Raw genomic sequence first — 26,545 nt, forward strand, 5'->3', positions numbered from 1 at the left:
GGTTTTGTATGAGAAAAGTCTGTGGTTTTAGGATGTTGAAGGATTCAGGAATGAGTAGCATGATGTCCGCAACTTAATTACAAATGATTCAGCCAAAAATATATACATGTGTAGTATATGTGTAGGTATGTATATGTGCACACACACACACACACACACACACACACACAGACACACGGAGAAGGAGTGAGCTGAAAACATGGCAAAATGTTCACAACTGGTGAATGACAGCAAAGGATATAATTTCTAGTACTTTTGAAGTATTTCTCTAGTTTTGAAATTTTATTCTGTAAAAAGAGGGGAACGTTATAAACACCATCACAAGCTGTACTGGTTATTTTAGGGAGCGAAGGGGTCACCATATGGAGAGTTGATTAAGCAAGAGAAAGGATTTTACGAGCCAGACAGAAGTGAAAGGGGAAGGATTCACGTCGTTGACTGGAGACAGGGACACGGCTGGAGAAAAGCTTTCCAGGGCATTCTTCACACCTCCTTGCCATTCCTTGAGAAGTTGTGGTTCCATCTTCCAAAGTCTGTGCCTCAGACCCTCAGTCAGGCCAATGGGAACATTGCCCAGAAAAACACATGGTGGTGTTGCTTGTTCTTACTCCTGTCCTGTGCACTGCAGACCTCGGTGTGACACAGAGAAGTCTGCCAACTTTAAACAGCGTGATGCAGCCAGACTAGCGATGAAGCCACCCTGAAAAGGGGATCTCAGGATTTACCTGAAAGCCCCAACTTCTGGACCACGTAAAACCAACAGCTTGAAATTTGCCGTAGCCAGGGCTGGCCTGACCTTGATCTTCCTGGGACTGACTATTAATCCCCAGCTCGCAGCTGGCTCAGGGAAGCACGTGTAATAGATTGCACGTCACCTTATATGCTTCCAGGGCACAGACGTGGGCACGCAGTATTTTCTGACTAACTTCTCAAGGACTTTGGTGAAGGTTGCAGCATAGAAAGCTGGAAGAGTTACGTCCCCAGTCTTCGGTTGCCGGTTGCCCCTGCCTTTATCATTTGCTGAAACAATATTGCAAACGTTGCTGTTGCCCTGAGGGAGAAGGAAGAGCCATTTAGTTTCATGGATGCATCATTTACTATTGCAAAGCTGTTGCTAATATGCTCTTTCAGACAATGCTAGTGTCTTTGCCAACCTGGCTCCCCTTCCTAAGCTCCTTCTCCCATTCCTGTTCCTCCTCCTCCTTTTTTCTTATTGTTTAACCTTTACAGTAGGTTATAAAAATTGTAAAATTGGATGTGTTCATATTTCTGTTGAAGGTTTTAACAATAAGGGCTCCTACCTCCCTCGTTAAGCTCTTCTTGGAACACAGTGAAACCGTCAGACAGAAATGGCCTTCTGATGTTCTGTCAGTTATTATGGTATTTCTATAACTTTACGGTCCTACCCATTGCATGTATTGAACTGCATAAACCTCATGAATCTATCTTATGTAATTATTATAGTTGCTAATAACAATGTGATACCTACAGACTTGAGTATCTTGTACGTTAAGGCACTAAGCTACAAAGAGGCGTCAAAAAGACAATTTCTTACCAATACAAACATATACTTATACTTTACCTTCCCTTCACACTGGAGGCTAAATATTAGGCTACATATTAATTTCCGGAGAGTAATATTTATAAAATATATTGCTAATAAATGTTAACATAATAAAGTTTGACATTTTTATTGTGCTTTACATGTTACAAAGTGTTGTCACTTACAATATCAGTAAAGATGACTGAACAAATGACAGTTCAATATGTCTACAGATGTTGTTTTATAAACAAGTAAAAATAAATGGGGTTGCATAAGACTTAGGATCTCTTTTTGTTTCTCATTATTCTTGTACTAATTGTTTTTAATAAACCATATGCACTTGGGAGGCTGAAGGTTTTTTCTCATAATGATAAAAATATTCTTTATTATTTCTAGATGATCTTGATGATAATAGTAAAATTTTAAACAAAGTTTTTATGCCACTACATTTTATGTAATTCCTATGCAACAAGAAGTAAGGTATAAAGGTTCAAAGAACTGTTTAATGTTATAAATTTTAAAAAGACAGTTATTTTACTAGCAAATGCTTCTAAATAAAGTGAGTTCTTTGCAGAAATGGCATCGTGACACTATTTGGAAAGGTTCTCCTAACGGACAGAATAGCACTACGTGTGTATGGTAACATTTGAGAGAAGTGATCAGAGATGTTTAGTTATTGATTTTTTTTTTTTTTTTGTCCAGCTTTTACTCTTGTGTTATTTGAAAGGCATTTGTCAAGGTAGATCCAGACAGAAGTGTGAAACACAAGGCGCCCATTTCTGCACACTGCGGCCGGGTTCCATTAAGCCCCTCAGGACTCTTGTCTTACTTTATGTGTGCCTGTGCATTGGAAAGTCTTCCCTGGAAACCCAGGAAGCTGTGATCAGGCCACTCACATCATGAGAAATGGGCTGGCGTGTCCCTGTAGATAAGATTTTAAGAGGAAAAAATCTAGAGCCCTTCAAAACTGTGTAAGAAGCATGAACTAGAATTCAGGAGCAGTGGTCTTTAAATTTCCGATAGTCCCTATATTTCCTGTGCTTTTAGAAAATCTCAGTGGCACAGAATGCATCTAACTTCCCCGCGTGGCAAATACTCTTGGCTGGCTCTCTTGGCAGCAGGTTGCTAACTTTGCTGAGTAAGTCACAGGGCTGTTGGCAGGAAGAAGAAAAGATTTTCACTCTTTTGAGCATAAAACTAGATTTTCTAAATTAAATTGTTGCATCCTCGTTGGAATATTTATCCCGCTAATGTTTCAAAATGCTCCCGAGGAGTTCGTTTAAAAATTTGTCTCAATTTGGATTCAACGCTGATTGGCTACTTCCTCTGCTTTTTTTTTCCTTGCCCCCCCCCCCCCAGCAGGTAGACCGCCTTACAACAGCTTTTACGTTTATTGCAAAGGCCCCTGCCAAAGAATACAGCCAGGAAAACTCAGGGTGCGGTGTGGTACCTGCCGACAGGCGACGCTCACCTTGGCCCAGGTAAGGAGATACAGCATTGGCAGAAACTGCCCAGAAACATGAGTGTGTGTTTCTGGAGATGGCTTTCAGGGTTTTGAATCCAATAAGACCCATGGCTCAAGAAAAGAGACATTCTTCTATGCGGTCGTGATGGTTAATGGTATCTGAAGTTTCATTTAAAAACATTTCTCTGTCAAACTTGAGGTAGTGCCGAGCCGTTGCTTCCCTATCTTTAATCCAGGCCTACTGAGAGGATGTACAGAGACGCTTTTATAGCGAAAAGGTGTCGGGCTTTGGCGGGGGAGTCTTTTAGAAGAGGCCAGGAACTGGAAATGTTTCATGTCTTGTTCCGTACGACAGTAATGTGGTTGTGTGCGTGTGTCAAAATCCACTGGACGGTTCACTGAAAACGGGTGCACTCGGGGCCGCTAAACCTAAGTTATGCCTCACGGAAGAAGCAGAAAGGGAACTCGTGGATCGACAACTGTGTGCACACGGGTTGGGCCAGCTGCCACCTGCCGTGGCCTCCACTAGTGTGGCACAGCTCACTGGCTAAGAAGGATTTTACATTTTTAGGTGGCCAGGAAATATCAAGAGAATGCTGTGTGGCCCACGGACGTTATATGAACTTTAATCTCCGACCTCCATGATACAATTGTACCTGAAGGCCACTCATTTCCTTACGTGTTGTCTGTGCCGCTTCTGTGCCCACAGTGGGGTTGAGCGGTTACCGCACAGACTCGTTGCCCTGCAGAGCCTGGCGTATCTATCTCTGGCCCCCTAGAGAAAACCCTGATATAAAACGTGTGCACAGCTAGGCCATGGCTCCCCCGTGATGGTTGTGTAGGATTTGGCCAAAGTTGATGCGGATGTGAATGTGCGCGGGCACAGAGGGCATTCTGGTTGGTGCAGCTATGGGGGCTCAGCCAAGGAGGCATTAAAAAGGTCAAAGGTTTTCAGGCAACCAGGGCTGAAGTGGGGACAAGTACTCCCTGACCACAGTGCCCCCCCGCCACCCATGGCTACCACATTTAGATTTTATTCCACAGGCAATGGGGAGCCAAGGCAAAATGTTAAAAATAAAGGTGATTTATAAAATGACGTTTTAGAACCCTTTATTAGTCGTGTAATGGTTTGTCATTGGCACTGGTGTTGGTGACAGATTGAAGTCAAAGAGGCCTAATTAATAGGCTCCTCATATGGTTGGTGGGCAGTGGGGCACTGGCCTGGGTCAGGGTGGTGGCCCATGGCATGGGTCTAACGGAGCAGCATGGTAGAAAATGAAGGATATACCCAGCAAAGGAGAAATCATGGATCCCTGCCTCAGGCCTGGGGAAGACGGTGGCATCACTCAAAGGTACAGTACAGTATTTCATCATCATACAACCTGTCAGCTCCACAGGGGAATCCTGTGAACTCCACTTAGGAAGACAAATCCTAAGTTTGTTCTGACTCTCTGGACTGGACCGTTTTCTGGGGGCATCACTAGGCAGCGCTTCTGTTTGTGAAATGGGTTCTCTTAAATACCACAGAAGTTTCTCTTCCACCAGAATCTCTCCTCTGCCACTAGCCTTTTCGAGTGCATTAAGTAGCCTCTTCTTTTTTTGATCTATGCTTCAGTATTGATTGCCTCTGATGGTGGATGTGACCTAAATATACCAACTTCCAATTGTTCTTAGTAAAAACAGCAATAACAAATTATTATTGAAATCCATGCTTCATTATTTACCTGCATTATGTAATTGAATTATTTCATAACACTCTTAAGTACCGTCAGTGACCTTATTTTAGATGCGAGAAATCTGAAGCTTGAAGAGATTAAGGAAACAAGAGTTTATGAGACCAGGGGCTTGAACCGGGCTGTGTGATCTAAACTAGTAAACTCTACAGTCTCCCCGTTTTTACTGCACAGATATATTCACACTAAATGTCATGTGCTCAGATATCCCCAGTGATCAGACAGGTGATTTAAGAATGGGTGAGAAGTGGGCATCGGGGGTGGTGAGGACCACGGTGGCTGAAGAGGCCAAGAAGCCACTCCCGCCACTTGTTAAGAAGTGATTGGCTTAATGGGGGCAATCTTTTAATTAAGAGAAACTGTAAATGGGGATTTTTATGTGAAATTTCTCATATTAAAAATAGGCTCCATGGGGGGGGGGAAATCGAAAACAAAAAGAAAAACAGGCTGCGGTGTCTGTGTAAATGCATGAACCAAAGTTGTATCGTATGGGTTAAATGGTACATTAACGTTGGGTGTGTAGAGGGCCTGGTGAGCGGTAAGCACTTACTTAGAGGGAGTGATTGTTGAGAGGCAGTATGGTGGGATCCTGAGAAGATGAGTCTGCAGACTCTTTGTACTCCATGGGTTAGAATTCATATTTCATTATTTCCCATTTACGTCAACATAAGTGGGGACATCTGTCCACTGGGATAATGGTATCTACTTCTTATTTCTTGGGAAGATTAATTAATCTATGAAGAGTATTTAGAACAGTAGCTGGAACATAAATAATTAGAAATCTTAAATGCTTTCTTATTGTTACTATTTTACTATTATACTTAACACACACACATATACACCCCCCCCCCCACACACACACACTTCTATGTAATTCACCGTGAAATCAATCCATACTTTGGCTAACTCCTTTCAAAGAAATGAAAGCATCCCCTTCCCACCCTGCTCATCAAGAAGCTCTGTGTATTTCCCTCACCCGCTCACCTGGACCAGCATGTCCTTGGAGGGATGATCTCATGCACCCATGGCTTCTGCCCCATCTCAGATGCCCACTCCCATGGCCACCCCAGACTTTGTCAGTGCCTAGGACTGCTCCACATTTGATTATTAAATTCAGACTTTTATTCTCCCTACATTGTTTTTACTCTGTACGTTGTTAACCCCTCTCTTAAATTTTTCTAGAGCTGTCTCGTGCCTTTTCTTCACTTCCTCCCCTGACAGGCTCAAACTTCAACCCCATTATTACAGATAACATTAAGTTTCTGTTCCACATTTTATGCAATTGTCCAGTTGTCTATATTCCTAGTGTCCCTAAGCCTCTTGTATCAGATAACTTGTCAGTTGGCATCCCTGGTGAATTTCAGCCCTCCGCACAGTATCTTGCCCATGGTGGGGCACAAAGCTGGCAATGCTAACTGAATGGCACCTATATTTGAACTTTTACACATTGACAAGATAGACCCATGTACTTTAGAAATTCTGTGTGACATTTTGTAATCATAGTAATTATGATTGTTTTGCTACCATTTATTGATTTCCTTCATTACATTTATATTCTGGTACTTCTTTTTTTTTCTAATTCTCATGACAGAACTGCACTGTAAATATTATTGTCTACTGTTTTTAATAAGGAGACTCCATGAAGTTAAGTTATGAGCCCAAAGTTAAACAATTAACAAATGTTGATGCCAGGGATGAAAAGTCTTCTGTGTGTCTATAAAGCCTTTTCTAGGATAGATTGCTCACTATACAAATCTGGTAATCAATGTCCTATTACCCAACTGCTTCCCTGTACTTAAAATACCATTCAAAAAAAAAAAAAAAAAAAACTACTTAAAGATTTAGGAAAAATGGAAAAGATTTAAAGATTATTTATTTAATCTAAAACGTTAGTATTGTTACTAGCTGTAACATGCCTGGAACCCAGTAAATGAGGACTTTGATTTTTTGTTAATAACAAAAATCCACACTCAGTCGTACCTTCAGAAGATATCTCTGGAGCAGCTGAGTAGTCACACTAGTCTGCAAGTTAAGTCTTGGCAGTGGGTGGGGCAGGTGCTGAACTTTGTGGAGAGGAAGCATTTCTATGAAGAGAATAGGCAACTCTTAGGTTACATTTTTTCGAACATTATCCAGATCTACAACTTACAGAATTTTCTGTAGTCGAGAGAAAAAACAAAAAGGAAAGGACTTTGTGTGGCTGACGATTTACAGTAGAACAGGGGGTGGTTTATCTGAGCTCTTGCAAGGAACTTGTTATATGCAAGGAGAAAAACCAGAACCTACTTAGCCACCTGGGTTATATTTTGTAACATAATTTTATTTTTTCTGGTCTGGAAAAAAAATGAGTCTACAATAGGCCCTTTGCCTTTCATGGGTCTTAATAGTAATCTCCTAATTAATTTTTGTTGTTGTGGGGGACTTACTCCTAATGCCAACATTTCCTCGACACTATTTAAATTTTGCATGCAAGATAATGAGCTGCCTCTCATACCTAATGCTCTAAGGTTTAAGTGTTTACATGTTTCATATTTAATACGATGCTCTTAATGAGTTGGCAAGGAAGATAGGACGGCCATTTCTGCTGTGATGTTAAGAATGGGAAACTGATGTCTGAAGTTTGGGCCTGACCTTGAGGGTAAATTGAAAATCAGCTGGGACGCCAGGTTTTCTTCTGTCTTTACATGAAATTACCTTCTTTATTTCATGGTGACCTTGGCCAGGGTTTCCACTAACCAAAATATCCTTGAGAAACGTGAATGCTCACTGGAAAATAGTGAACAGCGGCTGATTTGAACAAAAAACATGGCAGGCCTCCAATTTTCATTTGCCTTTGCAAAGACAGTCCACTTAGGTCCACCCAGAAATGACACAGGGCTGAGCTCAGAAGTAAGGTTGCTTTGTACTTTCATGTATGCTTCTGACTGTGTTCTTGAACAATAAAATGGGTAACCTAAAATTACCTGAGTCATTGTTTCCTCATTGGTGTGAAAAATCAAATGATGACTAAGTCAAAGCCTCAGAGACTTTCTTCTTTTTTTATTTAATACAAAAAATAAATGTAGACAGAAAAAGTAAGGTTTTCCAAGGTATGTAGAGAATACATGCTTTTAGAAATAACTAGAAATTAAAGAAGGAGTTTATACTGGAAAAAGAAGCAGCACCGAAAGGCTTAAAGATGCTTGTCTTCTTCTCTCCCCATGGGTGCCGCTACCAAACTCAAGGTTAGAGGGTCCGCAGCCGTGGTCCTTCCAGTCCATCTTATTGTTAGACTGCGAGTTTGGTGGTGGGGAGAGAGCCCTCTGGCAGGGGAGCAAGGTCTGCAGTCAGGCATGCCTCTTAGCTGCTGTCAAAGATTTCCCAGGACCGATTCATAAGAACACAAGAGGCTATGTGACTAATTAAAATATGTGCTCGGGGTTGACGAAGTTTAGTTAGAACATGATGCTGATGACGAGGAGGGAGTCCCCAGGGGTCACGCTAAGAGGGCAAATCCTCCTCAGCCCTGTGGGCTTCTGCTCCCTGAGACCTAACAGTGCCGTCTCCTGCATTCCGGGTCCCTTTCTGCCACCACAGTCCGGCCATCGCCCACATTCCGAGTGGACTCAGCCTCCTGAGGAAGACAGAGCTTCCGGGACAGGGAAAAATGGACCCGTTTCTCTCCCAGGACACAGGCTTAAAGTACAGTAAAAGTATTTATGAGTAAAACAGTTGATTGAGTAACAATAACCGGACGATAGGACAGACATGGAAGTGAGGGAGAGAGCACACCGCACGGCGCAGTCTGTCTTATAACACTGGACTCGGGGCTGTCTGGGAGCAGAGAGCCAGAGACAAAGGCTTCCTGCACTCCTTTTCCCGTCAGATGTTCTAGATTCGAATTCTGCTGCTTAGTAGCTGCGGGACGTTGGGCAAGTTACTTAAATTCTTGGTCTCAGTTTTCTTGTCGTAAAATTGGAAGTAAAATTGTGCATCAAAGTTACCGCGGGTTCAATGATTCCATTCTTTAAAGTACGAAGCATAGTGAAAACAAATATAAATAAAGTACTGAGCACAGTGGCACATAATTCACGTTCAGACACTGTTGCTCTTACTGTCATTTGTTCAGGTGACGAGTTTTCTGCCAAAAAAGCATCAGAGCAACTGTGGAACTCTCCTTGTACCCCGATACCTGCAGGGCTCTTGAGTTGTGATCAAGGTTACACCCTGTTCATCTCTCCAGCACAAACTCTAGGTAGCCCGAGTTACCTACCATCAGCATCTTTTTGTTTGCGACTCGGTTTATTAGTTTTCCAGTGAATCAGAAGCCAGGAGACCAGTGCAGCCAAGAGCTGCAGAGAATCCCCCCCCCCCACCACCCCACAATCACTATAATTACTTTATCTCAAAAAGAACTTTATCTTTGCCACTCTAATGAGATAGTCTGCCACAGAATAGCATTAAAGCTAAAAGGTTTCTGATGAGGAATGGGGCAATAAATAGAGTAAGATGTAAACCGCCTGGCGTGATGGATTTTATTTAAAATTGGTTTATAGATTAGAAACAATTTATGTGAGGATATTTATTAAGAAATATTGTCTAAATGTATAATCATTCCTGAACTTAATATTTGTTGCAGATTAATTGTTAGTAAGGAGTCCACTTCTTCTCTTCATATCAAAAGCTATATAATAAAGCCTTGGACTATATCTAAGCTTGTTTAGAAATAAGTATGTGTAATCCCACTTTTTACTTATTCAATTCTTAGGCATTTCTGAGTCATTGCAAATTATTTTGTTATCTAAATATTTTTAAAAAATTGTAAAGCCCATTTTGGATGTCCAAAATGTGTAACCTGGCCCTGAAGTCTGTTTTGATTTGTGTTATGATGTTAAACCTGCAAAGAAGCTAGTTTTTGTGGTGGATCGATCTCACATCAGGGATTTAGGATAGAGAGGGAGCAGAAGACAGGTCTTGCCTCTGTAGGTGCTGGGGCACCCGTCCGTTCCCTTCTGCCCCTGTCAGTTCTGCCCCCGAGATTTTTCTTGGCCGTAGGGACTCTCCTTCCTCCATCTTTCTGAAGCCCACCTTCTTTGTGTTATATTCTCTTCGGTCCCACTGTGGACCCCGGCCCCCTCTCAGCCACACACTCTTGACGTCCTCACACTGGTCAAGTATCCCGTCAAGAGTAACTGACAAAAGATTCAGAGATTGGAAGATTTTTCCTCTTTTTCTCTTTTACCAAAACCAGTATCTGGAAAAGAGCCAGTCTCAGGTAAAAACAAGCAAATAATAATCATAACTCAAACTGCAAAGTAGTATCAGAAAGAATTTTAAGTTTTAATCATTTCTTTTATATTAAAGCATGATTTGGGGTAGTTTACACATATATCAAACACTGCAAAGTCTAAATGTGAAATGATCTACTTAAATTGGGTTGATCCAGACCATTTCAGGATATCATTGTCAGCCAATATAAATGATTTAAAATTGTAAGTAAATGCTGCTAGTGTCATTTTCCTAAAACTCATAGTAGTTTTGGATAACTCATGCCTAGAGTACAGACTTAAAAATACTCTTCCCCATCAACCTCTATCTCCGCTGACTACAGATTAATTTGCTAGCCTCTTTTACTGATTTTACCAAATTTACTAATTTACCGAAAAAACTATCAGGGATAATATCATTCTGGAACATTCTTCTGGAATTTTTATTTATATGGTGATTGCATTACTCATTTGATTATTATAAATATATTCAATGATATATTTTCTGAGCATATATTAAGAAATGCTCGGTTTATTGAAAGCTAAAGATCACAGGTGAATTCATCCTATGAAAGTTTTCTTCTTGACTGTATTTCTGAATATATTCCTATGAATATAATCAAACCTCTGACATTTTATGTAGGAACTTTTGGGTTATACAAGATTTCTTTCTAATATTTATTTTAGTTATTTTTTCCAGATTTTTTTCCTACCATTTTCTCTACTAAGTATTTATCAATTTACCAAGAACTTCTTTTAAGCAATTATAAAGTCTGTAGCATCTTATATAGAATCGGATTGTTGTAATGGCTTTCAAAGACATCTCAAGTCTCAGCTGAACAATTTTATCTTCCTAAGAGCATTTGAAATGTTATATTTGTTTAAACACTAGATATTTTCTGCTGCAGCTAGAGGCCATCGAGACAGATAGAAGGAAAGAGGACATTGAACACACAGCACTCTGGGAACAGGGGAGGGATCTGAAGAGCTCAGAGCCCCGAAGACCGGGGGACACAGTTTATAAATAATCCAGTAAATTATTATATTAGCTAAGTCAACTTTTTTGCGTACTTGGTAAGTCACCTTCTGGTGGATCAACTTTCAGCTGACTTCCCTAGGAGCCCCTCCTACAAATGGCCACAGAACGTACACACATAGAACACCGTAGTTTTATTTGTTTAAAGATAATACATTTTCAGAAAAGCTCTGGGTCATTTTAAAGGTTCTGGATCATTTTAAAGATTTCTCCAATGTTGTAGCCGGGGTTCTGGTGGGAGAGGAGCCATAGGCAAGAGAAGAGGAAGGTGGAGGGAACAGAACGGCCTCTTGGACTTGCCTTGAGCCTCCTGGGTTAGAGGAGAATGACAGCAGAGAGTCGTTTTCCATCAGAGTCTGGAGGAGAACCTGGGCAAAAGTCAGAGTTAAGCACACTCAGAGTTGTGGAAGAAGGAGCCCAACATCGCTCGGAGAACCAGGGGGATCCCAGACGGGACTAACAGGAGTAGCACACAAACATGCAGGTGTTCAACTACATTTCATTTCAGACAAACAAGGAAGTCTTTGTTGGTGTACTTATTTAGTATAAATACCTTACCTGGAACATACCTACACTAAATAGTTTCTATCTGAAACTCAAATAGTCAGCTCTACTTCACCTGGCAACACCACTTCTGGGATCGTGTCTTCCCTCTTCGCCAGGACATCGGTGTAACAGTCACTGGCACTGACACCAATGAGGGAGCCCTCAGTGGGCTTTTGGTCAAGCTGCATAGGTAAGCAGGTGCTGGAGCAGGAGGTGAACAGCAAGACTGACAAACACAGTGTGTGGAGAAGAGCCACAGGGGGCAGTCTAGAAACAACAGGATCCCTGAGGAGTAATCCCAGCATCCTTGTGTGAGAGTATTCAGCCAGCAGCCACCTAAGCCACACGCAGACCTTTGCTAGATTCAAGTGTTCGTTTCTGGAGATAAATAAATGAAAAATAAATACAAAGAGAACTATTTATTGGAACTACACAGAATATTTTGGCAAAATCACAACTTTAATGTATTTATAAAACATAAAGAAAAGATAAGGATTTTCACAGAAAGTTTTCAGTATACTTTATTCTCTCATTTAAAGCTGCAGTTGGTCCCCCTTCGGCTCAGGTCATGATCTCACAGTTCCTGAGTTTGAGCCCCGCATTGGGCTCTGTGCTGCCAGCTCAGAGCCTGGAGCGTGCTTTGGATTCTGTGTCTCCCTCTCTCTGTCCCTTCCCCGCTCATGCTCTGTCTCTCTCTGTCTCTCAAAAATGAAAACAATGTTAAAAAAAATTTAAAACTGAAGTTGAATGTATCATATTTTAAAATTGTGTTGTTTTGTTTATTGGTTTACAGTGCTGTCCACCAGCATTGATAGAATGAACATTCACCTAACACAGGCTTAACCCATGAGGATATCAGTGTTGTTCTGAGCACCGACTGGGTTGTTTGTACCTTTACTATGCACTGTCCATGGCACAGCACTGGGCATCATGGCATCAGGTCTGCAGGGCGTGCAGGATGATAGGGAACAGCCTGCACATCTTGTTTATTCTAAAAAGGAAATAATAACTTTGAAAATATTTTTAACGTTTATCGTTTTTGAGAGACAGAGAGAGCAGGGAAGGGGCAGAGAGAGGGAGACACAGAATCGGAAGCAGGCTCCAGGCTCCGAGCTGTCAACACAGAGCCCTCAACACAGAGCCCGACGCGGGGCTCGAACTCACGAACCGCAAGATCATGACCTGAGCCTAAGTCAGACACTCAACCGACTGAGCCACCGAGGTGCCCCAGAATTAGTAACTTTTGGAAGCCTGCTTGAACGCTTCTCCTTACATCTCATTGTTTTAACTTGGTCATATGGCCACTGGTAATTACAAAGGAAGCTTGAAAAACAAGTATTTTCCAAAGGTGAATAGGATATCCCTGATTGGCTTAGACCAATCTAATGTATCCACTGAGTTGAGTCCATTGCTTCTCCAGTCAAAATTGACATTCTATTAATAAGGAGAGAGAATGAAATGGACATTTGGCGGGCAGTTACTAATGGCTGCCATATTTGTAAATGAATAATTACTTTAGATAACTTTCATGAACTCATCAGTTTCATTATTGAGTCTACATTATATACTCTGTTTGTATCACCATAGCTACACTGGGAATTTGGTCAGTCTTGAACTTCTTTTTGTGTGTGAAATGCCACTGTTGTTGCAACAGTTGTTTCTATGCATAAGTGTGGTTCCCTGGTTGTCTACAGAATGATATTGATAGATTATCCATTTGACCACTTAGAAGCTTTATCTAGAATTGGGTAAAGAAAAAAATGGATATTTATGGCAGTGGGTTGATTTATTTGTTCTTTGCTTAAGAAGTGAATAGTCCAAAAACCTCCCTGGGGAAAGACAACTAGAATTTAGTGGCCCTCTCTTACTCCATACTAATAAAATGTGGAGGGTGGAAGAGGCACATTGAATGACACTATTACAGAATTAGGCGAGCCGGTAGAGATCAGGACTGTAGTCGTTTTACAGAAGCATCGATACTTATGCATGCGTGCCATCTTCCATCTGGGAATATCAAGCTACCTGGATAAACGCATCAGGGAAGCCAGATGAGAAATGGAGAGGGTAACTGACTTTACATGGGTCCACTGTGAGAAAGGAGCCAAACTGATAATTAAATCTGAGAACCCAAGTTCAGATTCTTACTCAAGGTACCCATATTGAGTGCATTCATTGTCTGACTAGAACTGAGGAAACCTAGAGCCTTGTTCTGCAGCTTTTTCCTGGAAAAAAAAAAAAAGTCAAATTTACTAGACTACATTTCTTAAACGGGGCATGGAAATTCAGAGACTGAATAAAAATCAAACATGGATGTTTTCCTTTAGTGAGGAGGCAATATATGAGTGCTAGTGTACTTGGAACATAGCAAGCTGCGGACATTAAGGGAGCTTTAATTGGATGGTGGCTGCTTTCTGAGGGGCTAGTTAGGTCCACTGGTTTGTTGGAGGGCATACTGCTAATAAAGCTAGGAGCCGCGGTGCCTGGGTGGCTCAGTCGGTTAAGCAGCCGACTTCGGCTCAGGTCATGATCTCGCGGTCCGTGAGTTTGAGCCCCGCGTCGGGCTCTGTGCTGACAGCTCAGAGCCTGGAGCCTGTTTCAGATTCTGTGTCTCGCTCTCTCTGACCCTCCCCTGTTCATGCTCTGTCTCTCTCTGTCTCAAAATAAATAAATGTTAAAAAAATTTCAAAAAAATAATAAAGCTAGGAGCCATGGCGTGAGCCTTGCAAGAGCCACTTGCCTTTCTGAATATGAGTATAACCCTACAATTACTTGTTAAGATGATTAAACTAGGGATTCTCCTAGCTAGTTTCAGAGAATTACATTTCTGTCAGGTGTCACGATGACCCTGAATTTTATGTCTTTTATATCTTCAGTTGCACATTGGGAATTTCGTATTCATTGAGAAAGCCATACTAATTAGCATACACTGACCTACTGCTTAGGAAATGACCTGCAATTAAAATGATCAGATATGGCCATCATGTAAAGCTGGCAGCACCATCTCATGGACAAATGGAACTTTCCTCACCATAATGTGTTAAAAGTAAATGAAAAATCATGTTTCTCTTTCTTACTGAATAAAATATCCTATTTAAAGTAGTTAAGGTAGAGAGTCAGTGAAAACAAATGTCATATAATCTGTAAGTTGTGTCATGTTGCCATAAGGCTAAGATTTCAGCTTTTCATAAATATATATAGGAAAGGTGATTCTGTTTACATATGTAGATAGATACATGTATACATCTAAATGTATCTCTATATATATCCATATATATCCATATATACATCTATCTATGTATATACATATATACACATACATATATACATGTATACATCTGTATCAGATCTATATACATCTATATGCGTATCTATCAATATCTCTACAAAATAAATGGAGTGTGTCCAAAAAATGAAGGACTCTGTGACTTGGGTATCCCTCTACTCTAGTCCATTACTAGACTCAGTGCCTTGAGTCAAAGACTAAACCTTTTCCATCTTTGTGCTTTATTTTTTTAAGTTTATTTTATTATTACTATTTTTAATGTTCATTTATTTTTGAGAGACACAGAGACAGCGTGAGCAGGGGAGGGGCAGAGAGAGAGGGAGACACAGAATCCGAAGCAGGTTCCAGGCTCCGAGCCATCAGCACAGAGCCTGATGCAGGCCCCAAACCAATTAACCGTGAGATCATGACCTGAGCCAAAGTCGGACTCTTAACGGACTGAGCCACCGGGTGCCCCTCCATCTTTGGGCTTTAGAATAGTGCTGGATGTAGTGGAGATGATTAGATGTGTTTTTTTGGAGTAAATGAATAATTGAACTGAGGGCATCATGGTTATTCTATGCCTTGGCCTACCCATAATCTTACGATAGAAATGGAGCATGTAGTCATGCAATCTACATTCCCTCCTGATACAAAAATTGCTCTTACAACTTATGCTCAGCAGTTGTCACTTGTCTTCTGCTTCAGCAGAAGCATTTAGCAACGGAGGAATGGAGGAACAGAGGAATTGTTGCTTTCCAAGTTAACTGTTGTCATTGTACAGAACTTTAATTGATGGAGAGTTATTGCCCTGAAATCTGTCTTACCCATAACTTATAGTTCTGATCTGTGAAAATAGAACAAAATGCAAGGAATCTTCCATTAGGCTGGTTTTCATATGTTTAAAGCAGCTAAAATTATTTACTTCCTGTGTTTCCTTTTGCTACTAAACTTATGACTTTCAAATGTAAGAAAGGCTGAAAGTATCACCTTGCCTCAAAGAAATTCATTTTTCTGTGAATAGCTTCAGGTCAGGAAAGGTATGGCAAGCATGTGAGAGAAAGATCGTTGTTGGGGGTGCCTGGCTGGCTCAGGTGGTTGAGCATCTGACTCTTGATTTCAGCTCAGGTCATGATCCCAGGTTATGGGATCGAGCCTCATGTTGGGCTCTGTGTTGAGCATGGAGCCTGCTTAAGATATTCTCTCTCTCTCTCCCCCTCCCTGTGCCCCCCTCCCCTGCTTGCGCTTTCTCTGAAGGAAAGAAGAAAGAAGGAAGGAAGGAAGGAAGGACGGAAGGAAGGAAGGAAGGAAGGAAGGAAGGAAGGAGAAAGGAAAGAAAGAAAGAAAGAAAGAAAGAAAGAAAGAAAGAAAGAAAGAAAGAAAGAAAAGGGAAGAAAGGAGGAAAGGGTCATTGTTAGGTAGGGATGCACTGGGAGGCAGGGCCAGCAAATGACCACTTGAACTTGGATAAGGCTTGTGTGGACAGACTGGGGTTGATCCAGAGCATTCTTGGACAGAAGTCTGAATTGCAGAAAGGTAAAAAGGTAACATACATATGTGCCTTCTTTGTGGAATAGTGATGGTATGAAAGTTGAGGAACCAAGAAGTGTGGTTAGAAATGACAATTCAGAGAGTTGTGTTCTCAGGAGCTGAGAATGCAAGATTGTATGTGATGGGGTTTGTGGAGCCACGTGCACCTTGATGCCTGGTAGTGACTCTTATAAGGCAGCTCCAGGAAGTTCCAGCACAAAAACTGCACAATCTGCCAGGCTGTTTCTGAGCATCGGTGGTTCCTTTCGCTTGGAATGCCTTTGTGTCTTTCACTAAAGGCACTGCTCTAGTGTTCTAGTGGGTGGCAGTTTCTACCAGGGCCAAATGGATAACTCAGTTTCAAATAGTTTCAGTGCAGTATGTAAGTGTCCAGTCTAATGAAAAATAGTCAAGCAACCAAGTAAAAGGCTTTCCCATACCCCTGTCAGGGCCTGTGTTAGACTGAGCACTTGCTGGAGAAACTGGGGGTGTGGGGCCTCCTTCTTTCTCCCCAACTTGGGCTTCCAGCCCCGCTCTACCATTGTGCCCTATGCAGTTTCTGATGTCTCAGCGTCGAAGCCGGATGAGACAACTAAGTAAAATCAAGAGGGAAAGTTCTTACCTGACCCGATAACAGCCGTCCTTGGGATACCTGTACTGTCAGGAGCTGGAAACTGTGAAATGCAGACTCTATGTCATGGCTTCTGTACCATGAGGAATTCTAGCCTCCCCTGCAGTGATGTGCTGACACATATCCTCCAGTCATGGCCCTTCCTCAGCTCCTGGATTCTCACCACTTCTTGCCCAGATTTTCTCGGTTGGAAACTCCTCAGCTTTCCAGGAAGAAGGTAGGATGGCATTTATGGATCTCTTTCTCATTTTCCAAGGAAACTACTCAGACATGTTTGGTCTTAACGAAATCTGGGATCACAAGCAGAGCCCAACATGACCTCACCAATCTAAGAGATTTATCCAGTGGAGCTCAGCCCCCAACTGGCTGCTTCCTACTGACTCCACAAGGGCCTTATGAAGCTCTCTGACTTACTCCAGTGAAACCCTTCTTTTCTAATTTAAGATGAAGAGAGGTATTCCATTATGTTGGGATGTTGACATAGTGCAGTTTTCAACAAAGAAATCATCTTCACAAATTATCACTACCCAGTCCCTAATGAACCAACTTTTGCACACACATTGTTGGTGAGAGATTCCAGTAAATGTGTTGTGTGTTGGACAGGGGGTAAATGGAAACTTTGCACATTCCATTCAGTTTTTCTGTGAGCCCAAGACCGCTCTAAACTGATAATTTTTAAAATTCTGTCCTTGGATTTTAGATTTATAAATTTGCATATGGAATCCGTACCTCTCTTGGTTTATAATCTCTCTTGTAGCTGTGCTGAATACAATACAATGTTCCGTTATAATGCAACGTTCTGTTATGTATTATTCTGAATAATATAATGTCCTATTACATAAGTTGACTCTGTAGAGACTGTAACCATTTAGAAAGTATTTCCATGTACGTTGCCTTGATTCATATGGCAACTACAGAAATTGGGAAAGGTAGGCATCCCTTTTGCTATTTATAGCTGAGAAAACTCCACGAGGTTCGAAGAGAACGAGAGAATTACCAAGGAAACAGCATGAGGTGGGGTTCTAATTTGAACCCGCGTGGTCTGAAAACAATCTCAAGATCTTCTGGTTCTACTACATTCCTCCCCTCTTAGCAGAGAGCTAAATATCTTTGGTTGGTACATCATTATCTTGACATCACTTGCTCATACACTCCCTGAGGCATTCAAAATATTTAAGTGTGCGTGATCACTGCCATCCTCTTCTTCTGAGAAGTTCTTGTATTTTCTTTGATTTATATTTTGGAGGCACCATCTTTGTGGAGGCCACAGATGCCGCTGACACGTTCTTTGCTAAATGTCATGTTATAGATGTTGCAGCCATCTATTAAGTCCCATCTCATGGTCTCAAGATAATAAGAACTGAAACTTAGCTGAAATGTGGGCTCTTCATACCACAGAGCTGCTGTCATTTAGACTAAGCTGTTACCCACTAGTCTTTCCTGGAGAGAAAAGGATTTTCAAATCGTTCATAACGAAGGGCACAGTGAACAATGGAATTTGACACTTTTAACCTGAAATCCTACCCTTCCTAGTGTTTTCTTAGGCAACATGACTAAGAAATGACTCTTCAGGAGAACCTAAATTACTTTCGTTTTAATTTGGAACAGTATGTTCACGTGATGAATTTCAGTGTCCTTTGTTCGGAATGCTGCGATTTTAAAGAGAGATGAATAGGAGAGTAAGTCGGTGGAAACATTAGCTTTTATATTTGATTCTGGTCTACCATTTGCTGGGGAAAAAACATTGCATATTTACCTGTTGCAGCTTGAAGTTTAGTGAATATTTGCTTGCAGATGGCAATGTATTATATTGAACTTGGGAAATTCCAATGAGTTTAGGAAAAAAATCCATAATATTGGAAAATGTGCTGTTGTATATAATTTAGGTGAAATATGTACTGAATAACATCACAAATCTAGGGAAACATCAATTTTTAAGTTTGGGAAGGCTGCGCTCAATACAAATTGCATAGCAATGTCAATTTTGCCGTATTAGAGGAGGCTTTATTTAGGTTTGCCAAAACAGAAGACCAAGGTGGACAGGAGTATCGTTTTGTTTTGTTTTGTTAAGATTACAGTTTTATGTATAAGAGTTTTGAGATGAATGTCTCATTTAGGAGACTGAAATTGGTCCTGTTAGAAAGTGAAGAAAATTGGTTTGCTCTCTGTCTCTCGAAGGCCTACAGGCAAGTGCATCTCAGTGCTCCCCATTCTGTTCCAAACAGGGACATGACTGAAATTGAAAGCCCATGGGAAATGTGCATCTGTAATTTCACTGGGGGATCAGGATGGAAGGAAAAGCAGAGAAGGGGGGCAAGCTCGAAGAAGGAACTTTTGGAAACGCAGCCAAGAGAAAGAGATGACAGTGTGTGTTCTTCACCTTCTTACCTGATAAATCAGAGCATTTCTGTCATTGCAAAATTCCATCAGGTGGCACTAGTTTAGGGAATTCTGGTTAGGTCAGTAAGAAGCACCTGTTTGGATTTTTTAAAATTCAAGTGCATTTTCCTAAAATTTAGAAGAAAGAGGGGAGAGAGAGAGAGAGAGAGGAAAAACGAAGAAGAGAATGCAGTGGCTACTTGGCTGTTGCTGACATGGGGGCTGGTGGGGTCAGAGGAAGTCAAACTAGAGGGATTTAAACCTTAGGAACATCTTACGGTCAGTGAGCCAGAGGCCTAGAAATGCAATGAGGCCTGCCTTGATCACAGCCGGTAGTGACAAATGTGTGGCTAGGACCAAGGTCGCTTGCTTCACGGTTTTGTTTGGTCACCATGTTGAATTTCTTCCCATGTGTAGACTTTGGCATGTGAACATATGGAACCAGAAATCTCTGGTTGTTCTAAGACAGCAAGGCTTACAGTCTCTCCTATCCCATGCTGAGGCAGGAAAGGAAGTTGATTTCTTTCAGAGGGCAACCCACTTCACAGGCAGTCATCTCCAGGGTTCAGGGACATCCCGGATGGTTTGGCAAGGACACTGGGTCAGAAGATTATCTGGCCACTTGAGCTAACTGCAGGCCTGTGAGGGTTAGGTGTCCATAGGAACTATATCTCAGGCCACTGTTGGCTCTAGACCAGGTTCTTTGGTAGAAAACCCCCAAAGTCACACCTTTCTTCTTAGGATCCTATTACTTCTCTGTCTCCTTACATTTTTCCCATCTGGAGAGTGGCCACCTTCCTCGTGTGTCTAATTCCCAATGTGAGAAAATACCATTCTCCCCATGTTTAGAAGCCAAATGTAGTGCTGTTGCTAGGCAGGAAATCTGATCTACTGGAGACCACACAGTTGTAGAAAATACAATTTTGTCAATGAAACAAAGATGTATATTAACCCCGTACTCGTGCATTTATAGAAATCCCTTTTTATAATAATTTTTTCAAATCAGCAGAAAAGTGACAATAATAACTTGTCAGATACGTTATAAACGTTGGCAGAAATGACCGAATAATAGTGGGCTTTGGCAGTTGGTGAAAAGCAGTTTTCACGGGCCCTTCCTTTGAGTGTTTGAAACAATGCAGCAATTATTCAATTGTCAATTAAATTTCAGGCACAAACAAAAACATTTTAAAATACATGTTATTGAAATTCTCATTCAGGAACAATGGCTGAGATTCACCATGATCAAAGCAGTAACATTGTGTGGGATCCTGTAAGAGAGGTCTGAGCAGTTTTCCTCTCTGAAGGCTCCCAGTAGCGCTGAGAGACCAGTCACATCAGAGAAGCCGCAGAAGCAGAGCAGGGAGGGTCCTCCACGGACAGACTTCCTCGCAGCTGCCCTGGGAGGAGGCGGCTGGGACCCTTACGCCTCACACGTCAAGAGGCCGGAGGGGGGCGACATCGGAGATCTCAAAGAGCCATGGCCTCTTACCATCTCCCGCAGGTGACGACCTCTCTCGGCGGGCAGGGATGTGGAGAAGTTTAGTGAGTAGATCTAGGGGAACAGGAAGAAGATGTCTGGCACATGTGTGCACTACAGACTACGGATTTAATTAGACAGCGATTCCAAACCGTAGCAGATACAAAGTGGCTCCCTAGGGCTGTCGTGGAGACTTCGCTTTGGCCCATGGTTGTATACAGAGCCTGCCAGGTTTGAGAACATGGTCCACGCCTTGCTGGCTGGAGGGAGGGGCTGGTGAAGCCCTCCTGACAGAAGAAGCATCTCAAGCAGTGGCTGGGAGCAAGAAAGGCATGTGTGTTACAGAAGCTAAGAGAGGGGCTGCAGGGAAGGGTGGGGAGGAGAAAGAGATAGAATGGTGATACAAGTGCGGGTTTGAAATAGAAATTATGAAGGTGGCAGAGATGGTTGGGAAACCAGATTGATGCCATTCATTAAAGACTGGAACACTGAGAAATCAATACATTTGGGTATTGACTATGGTTTCTCAACCCTTGCATTTCAGCTGCCTTTCGGACATCCAGGTGGAGAGGCAAAGTAAGGAGTTGGATAGTCAGATCTGGTGCCTTCTTTGGCATGTGGCCCAGCATTCACTCTTGCTTTTTTGCAATGTTTATTTATTTCTGAGACAGAGAGAGACAGAGCACGAGTGGGGGAGGGGCAGAGAGAGAGAGGGAGACACAGAACGTGGAGCAGGCTCCAGGCTCCGAGCTGTCAGCCCAGGGTCCGACAGAGGGCTTGAACTCATGGATCGCGCGACCATGACTTGAGCCAAAGTCGGACGCTCAACCGACGGAGCCACCCAGGCGCCCCACAGCATGCACTCTTAGAAGCCTTAAATACACATTTTAGCGAGGAAAGAGAAAGTCCTCTGATACTGCTTGCAGATGCTTGCTAGAATGCCACTGTGAACCCCTGGCAGCTGACTGAAGGGTCATGACTTCCCGTGCCATCTTTCCAATGCAGGTGTTACATTTGGCTCAGGCTTGGGGGCCAGAATGCTGTCTTCACCTACGAGGATGTGTTTCCCACATGACCCTTCACTCTCGCGGGTAGACCTCTGCAAAATTGGCCCCTCCAGTGCTCTAGACAGGCTCCGTCAGCCTGACTGAAACTACGGCACGTGCCGCTTCTCCTCAGGCTGAGAGCCCTGCTACGTATAAAATAACATTTCAGTTCTACTGTAGAAGTTTCTATTGGACACCTCCCATTAAGTTGACTCCCATTCTAACTGTAAGTGAAAATGGAATCATGATGTTAAGCACCATCTTTGAACTCCATGTTTAACGGCTGCAGTTTAGCGTATCGGCAGCGAGCAGAGAGAGTACTGGTATACCACGAGCATAGCAAATAACAACACTGCCCACCATGCTTCTCCAAGGTGGAGGCTGGTGGATGCAGTGTACATTTACAAAGCTAACTTATTTTGTATATAATTCCTTCCTCCTACACCCATTATTTGTGAGATTTGGGGAAAATAAGAGGAGGTAAGCCGGGAACTCAGACTACTGATACTCTGGGTATGCATATTCTGGGATTAATGTCTCACTACTATCTGACTCGTTGCCAAAGTAAAAATTTATTTTCTGTTTTTGGTAGCAGTGTCACCAAATGTCTTTCCCTAGATGGGTGATATTTGGCAAGACCCTTAACCATTTTGAGCCTTTTTTCTCACCTTTAAAATGAAGGCCTTTGGCTACATTATTTTAGCTTCTCTTGTATGTCATGTGTCTGTGTGCCTCTCTTCTGGGCTGGGATAGTTGGAGGTTGACAAATAATGCTGGAATAAGCACTAAAATGCACATAAGGCAGTTTGGTCTGGGCCTGATACTGATTGATCAGTGATTCTTGGTTTCCTCCCCTCCTCTTCCCATGTTTCTCTTAGACTTTGTATTAGCATTAGCATTGGCATTAGTATTAAGTATTTTGTTTCTCAGGTGTATCAGATTGGCTTCTGTGGTTCGTTCACAACACACTGTCAACATTGGTCCAAGCTTGACCCTCTACTGAGTTATTTTTCTTCTTTTTCCTTCTTTTTCTTCTTTTTTCCATTTTATGCATAATTTCCCTTGCTCTATTTAATTCAAGAAACACTTACAACCTGTTATGTGTGAAAACATATTGTCTGTGGTAGAGCCACGCGTGATTCATAGATGACGTGACCATTATACTCACCAACTCACCTGGAGCTCTTGCTCCACTCACTATGAAACATCCACTTGTTAGGATTTATGAGAATTATTCTTTAGTTTCAGTATCAGAAATAGCAATAAAGCAAGTAAACTGTTTTTGTGTTTTATGAAGCTAATCTCATTTTTCCCTCTGCTCTACTTGCTTGAAGGCTCAGACACAAATGAGCACCCTACCCCTAGCACACATATAAAACTTGGCAACTTGACCTGGGATAGGAATATCACCACCAGCTCTTATCAGAAATGTTCCTCTTCTCTGTCCCTCAGTCAGCTTCCCGCCCCTATAGACAGCTTCACTTAAGTGTGTTGTTATAGGCTATTTTATACTTCTTCTTGAATCAAACAGGATCTAAATAAATAAACATACTTCCAGATGGTTGAAGGGATTAATTTGTTAAAATTTATATTTTCATCTGAGAACAAGGCCTATCCAGTCTAAGCTAGAATTCATTTACTTTTGATTTACCAAGTTACCTAATGTCCTCATTGTTCTCTGCCTCCTCTAGTTTTGTTTTTTAAAAAAGTTAACATTTATTTATTTTTGAAAGAGAGAGACAGTGAGTGAGTGAGGGAGGGTCAGAGAGAGAGGGAGACACAGAATCCGAAGCAGGTGCCAGGCTCTGAGCTGTCAGCACAGAGCCCGATGCAGGGCTCGAACCCACAAAGTGCAAGATCATGACCTGAGACTAAGTTGGACTCTCAGCCCACTGAGCCACCCAGGCTCCTCTAGTCTCCTCTGCTTTTGTTAAGGACAGTGTGCACTCCCTATGGATTTCATGTATGTGGGATGAATTAATGAATTGACTCAATGCAATATGGGAGAGGGAAGGAGTCTAGCATCTTTAGTTGCATAAGTCACTTGCTTTTGTACCCCGTAAAGCTACCATAAAGTTAGTTAGGTTGTAAATATGTTGGTTAAGTTGGTTTCCTGCTATGAGTTTTTGAAAACTAGTTGATCAGAATAAGTGAAGAAGATCACATATCATTCGGCCAATATGGGGAAGAAGAAAAGAAAAAGGAGGACAGAACATTCATTTCGGACTGTCAGATTATTGTAGTGCACAGCTTTTTTTCTTAGGCCTATTTTGGGGCTGATTATTCTATCTGGCAAGATTTCAACAAAGTTCGTGGAATAAGGGACTATAGTTTATAGTTTTCAAGACTTCCAATAGCCTTTCAACAAAGTGAAAATATTTATTTTGGGAGAACATGATGATCATAGTAACAATCTTTTTCTCCTTGTCACTTTCTCAGTACAGCTCCAAATTCACAGAGAATCACAATAGAGAAAAATCACTTCAAATATGCCTCTGCAATGAATTTCACATGTACCACAAAGGCTTCCAGCTGTGGCATCCAATATACATTTCTAGGAAATAGGCTTTGCTAAACACACACGCACACACACGCGCGCGCGTGCGCACACACACACACACACACAGAGTAATATGACAAAGAAAACTGTCTCCTTATTGAAATTATCCTGCCAAAGCAAAGGGAGGGGAGCAAGAAATGAATGCAAATCCTTCAGTCCCACTAGTTTGGGGATTTACCTATTTACTACTTTGACATCGTTTACAGTGTTCAAGAACTCTGAAGGAGAATGAGCTCTCTCCTTCACACACACGTCAAATGAGTAAATTGAGTCAATGGCCACCCTAGAGATGAGCCAGATGGGAAATAATGATAGACTTTGGCATATGATACTCCCCTTGGTTGCTATTTACATACAGTAAGAGGCATAAATCTTAAGTGTACAGCATCATGACATTTTTACTTATACACTGGTATAATTCCCATCTACACTGAGTCTTAGACATTTTCCAGAAAGTTCCCTTGTGCCCCCTCCTACTAAATTACCACACCCCCTAAGATATACCCTTCTGACTTCTATCACCAAGATTGGTTTTGTCTGACAAGAACACTTCTACAGTGTGATGGAGGGGATGATCCTTGGGCTGGAGTTCAAGGAAATGCAGCAGCCACAGGTCAGGAGAGCCACCAGCCCAAACTGTGGTGTCCAAAGCCAGGTGGAAACCTGGGGCCCATCTGTCATTGCACAGATACACATGGTGGGCATGCCGGGGGACTCCTGAGGTGGATATGGCATAGTTTAGGCTGAAGACTAAAGATCAAAAAATCCACTGGCCTGGGTTGCTAAGAAGTCTGGCCAACAGAGAACATAGGTTCAGATGTGGAATATATGGCATCCGGTCAGGCACCCCTGAACTGAAGGCCCCAGTTTTCAAAATGCTCTTAAGACCGAAGAGGAAGAGATTATGCATCTTCATGAAGCCAGACCCCCAGATAAAATGCTTCTCACCAGTCAGAGCCTCAGCCTCTGACCAGGTAAATAAGCCTGAGTGGCTACTCATCTCTTGTCTCATAAAACTGATTACTGAAGGATTATGTGGGTCATTTTGAACACACAGCCATATCTGCACACGATACTTCGGCAGAAGGTGACATTATTCTCCTAGTTCTAAACGGTCACTGCAATTTTTAAGTGAGCAGGTTGATAATAGAACCTGAAGGATTTTAGGTATCTCCAACTTCAAGGGAGGGCGCTCAGCTGTGCCTGCTAGGCCCAGAGGAACCATCACCCAAGGCTGGAGGCTGACCAGAAATTTGGCCTGGCTGACTCGGGGGTTCTCCAAAATCCGGTCTAAGATTGTTGAGCAGTCCCAGGCTCATAGGGGCAATTATTTTAAGGGGTAGGCCAGTTCTGTTCCTTTGCACAGAATCAACCATGCCAGGAGAGGCTCATCTGCTAAAACTGGTTTATCAGAAATAGAATTATTTTTGTGAAATTCCTCTCTGTGGCGAGGGTTTGAGAATTCACAATTAACACTCTTCAGATGACCCGCAAGAATTATGCGTTCTTTCCTGGCGCCTAAGCTATATAGTCACTCTATTTCTGAGTCCATCCTGCTCAGTAGTCTCACAGAATTTTTGATCTTGTTAGAGAGACTCGGAGCCCTTCTGTGTTCGAGAATGCCTCCTTAGCCTGGAGGGGGAAATATGATCTCCAAATAGAATCATAACGGCATTCCTTCCTGGTGCTTAATGGCATTCCAGAGCTTGGCAGGCATGCCACCTAGTGTTCTCATTCAAGAGGCCCCATCACAGTCAAAGAGAAATGAAGGACACCCACAGCACCTGCAGCACGGACGGTGGCTTTGGGCCTGTGGAGCCGCCTGGTTCAGAGGGACGCCGCTGCTGCTTGATCTATGGCATTTTATTTATTTATTTTTTTAATTTGGCAGCTGCCACTGAGATTCAGATGTCCCTGTGCAAAGCACTCGCCTTTAATTTGTTTTCTTTATTAAATGTACAGCCCAACTCTGTCTTTGTTGTGTTCTTAGAGTAGTTGGAAAGCACAAGGAGAATGTGACTTGCTTTCAGTTTTGCTTAATTATATCAAAGTTATTTTAAATGATGGGCATTAGGCAATTTTTCTTGTTCT

General features: G+C 42.1%; 1 protein-coding gene across 2 annotated transcripts in view; it reads left to right on the forward strand.

Annotated features, from left to right (window-relative positions):
* Positions 1-26,545, forward strand: part of PRKN (parkin RBR E3 ubiquitin protein ligase) — a 1,360,680-nt gene that overhangs the window by 501,210 nt on the left and 832,925 nt on the right. The window contains exon 4 of one of the 2 annotated variants that reach the window (XM_040448602.1): positions 2,906-3,024. In XM_040448602.1, coding sequence (XP_040304536.1) covers positions 2,906-3,024 — 119 coding nt within the window. Of the gene's footprint in view, positions 1-2,902; positions 3,025-26,545 lie in introns of both variants that reach the window. The other variant, XM_040448601.1, reaches the window with a different exon arrangement.

This window comes from Herpailurus yagouaroundi, unplaced genomic scaffold (assembly GCF_014898765.1).
Source record: "Herpailurus yagouaroundi ecotype Mexico unplaced genomic scaffold, PumYag 198, whole genome shotgun sequence".
NCBI lineage: Eukaryota > Metazoa > Chordata > Mammalia > Carnivora > Felidae > Herpailurus > Herpailurus yagouaroundi.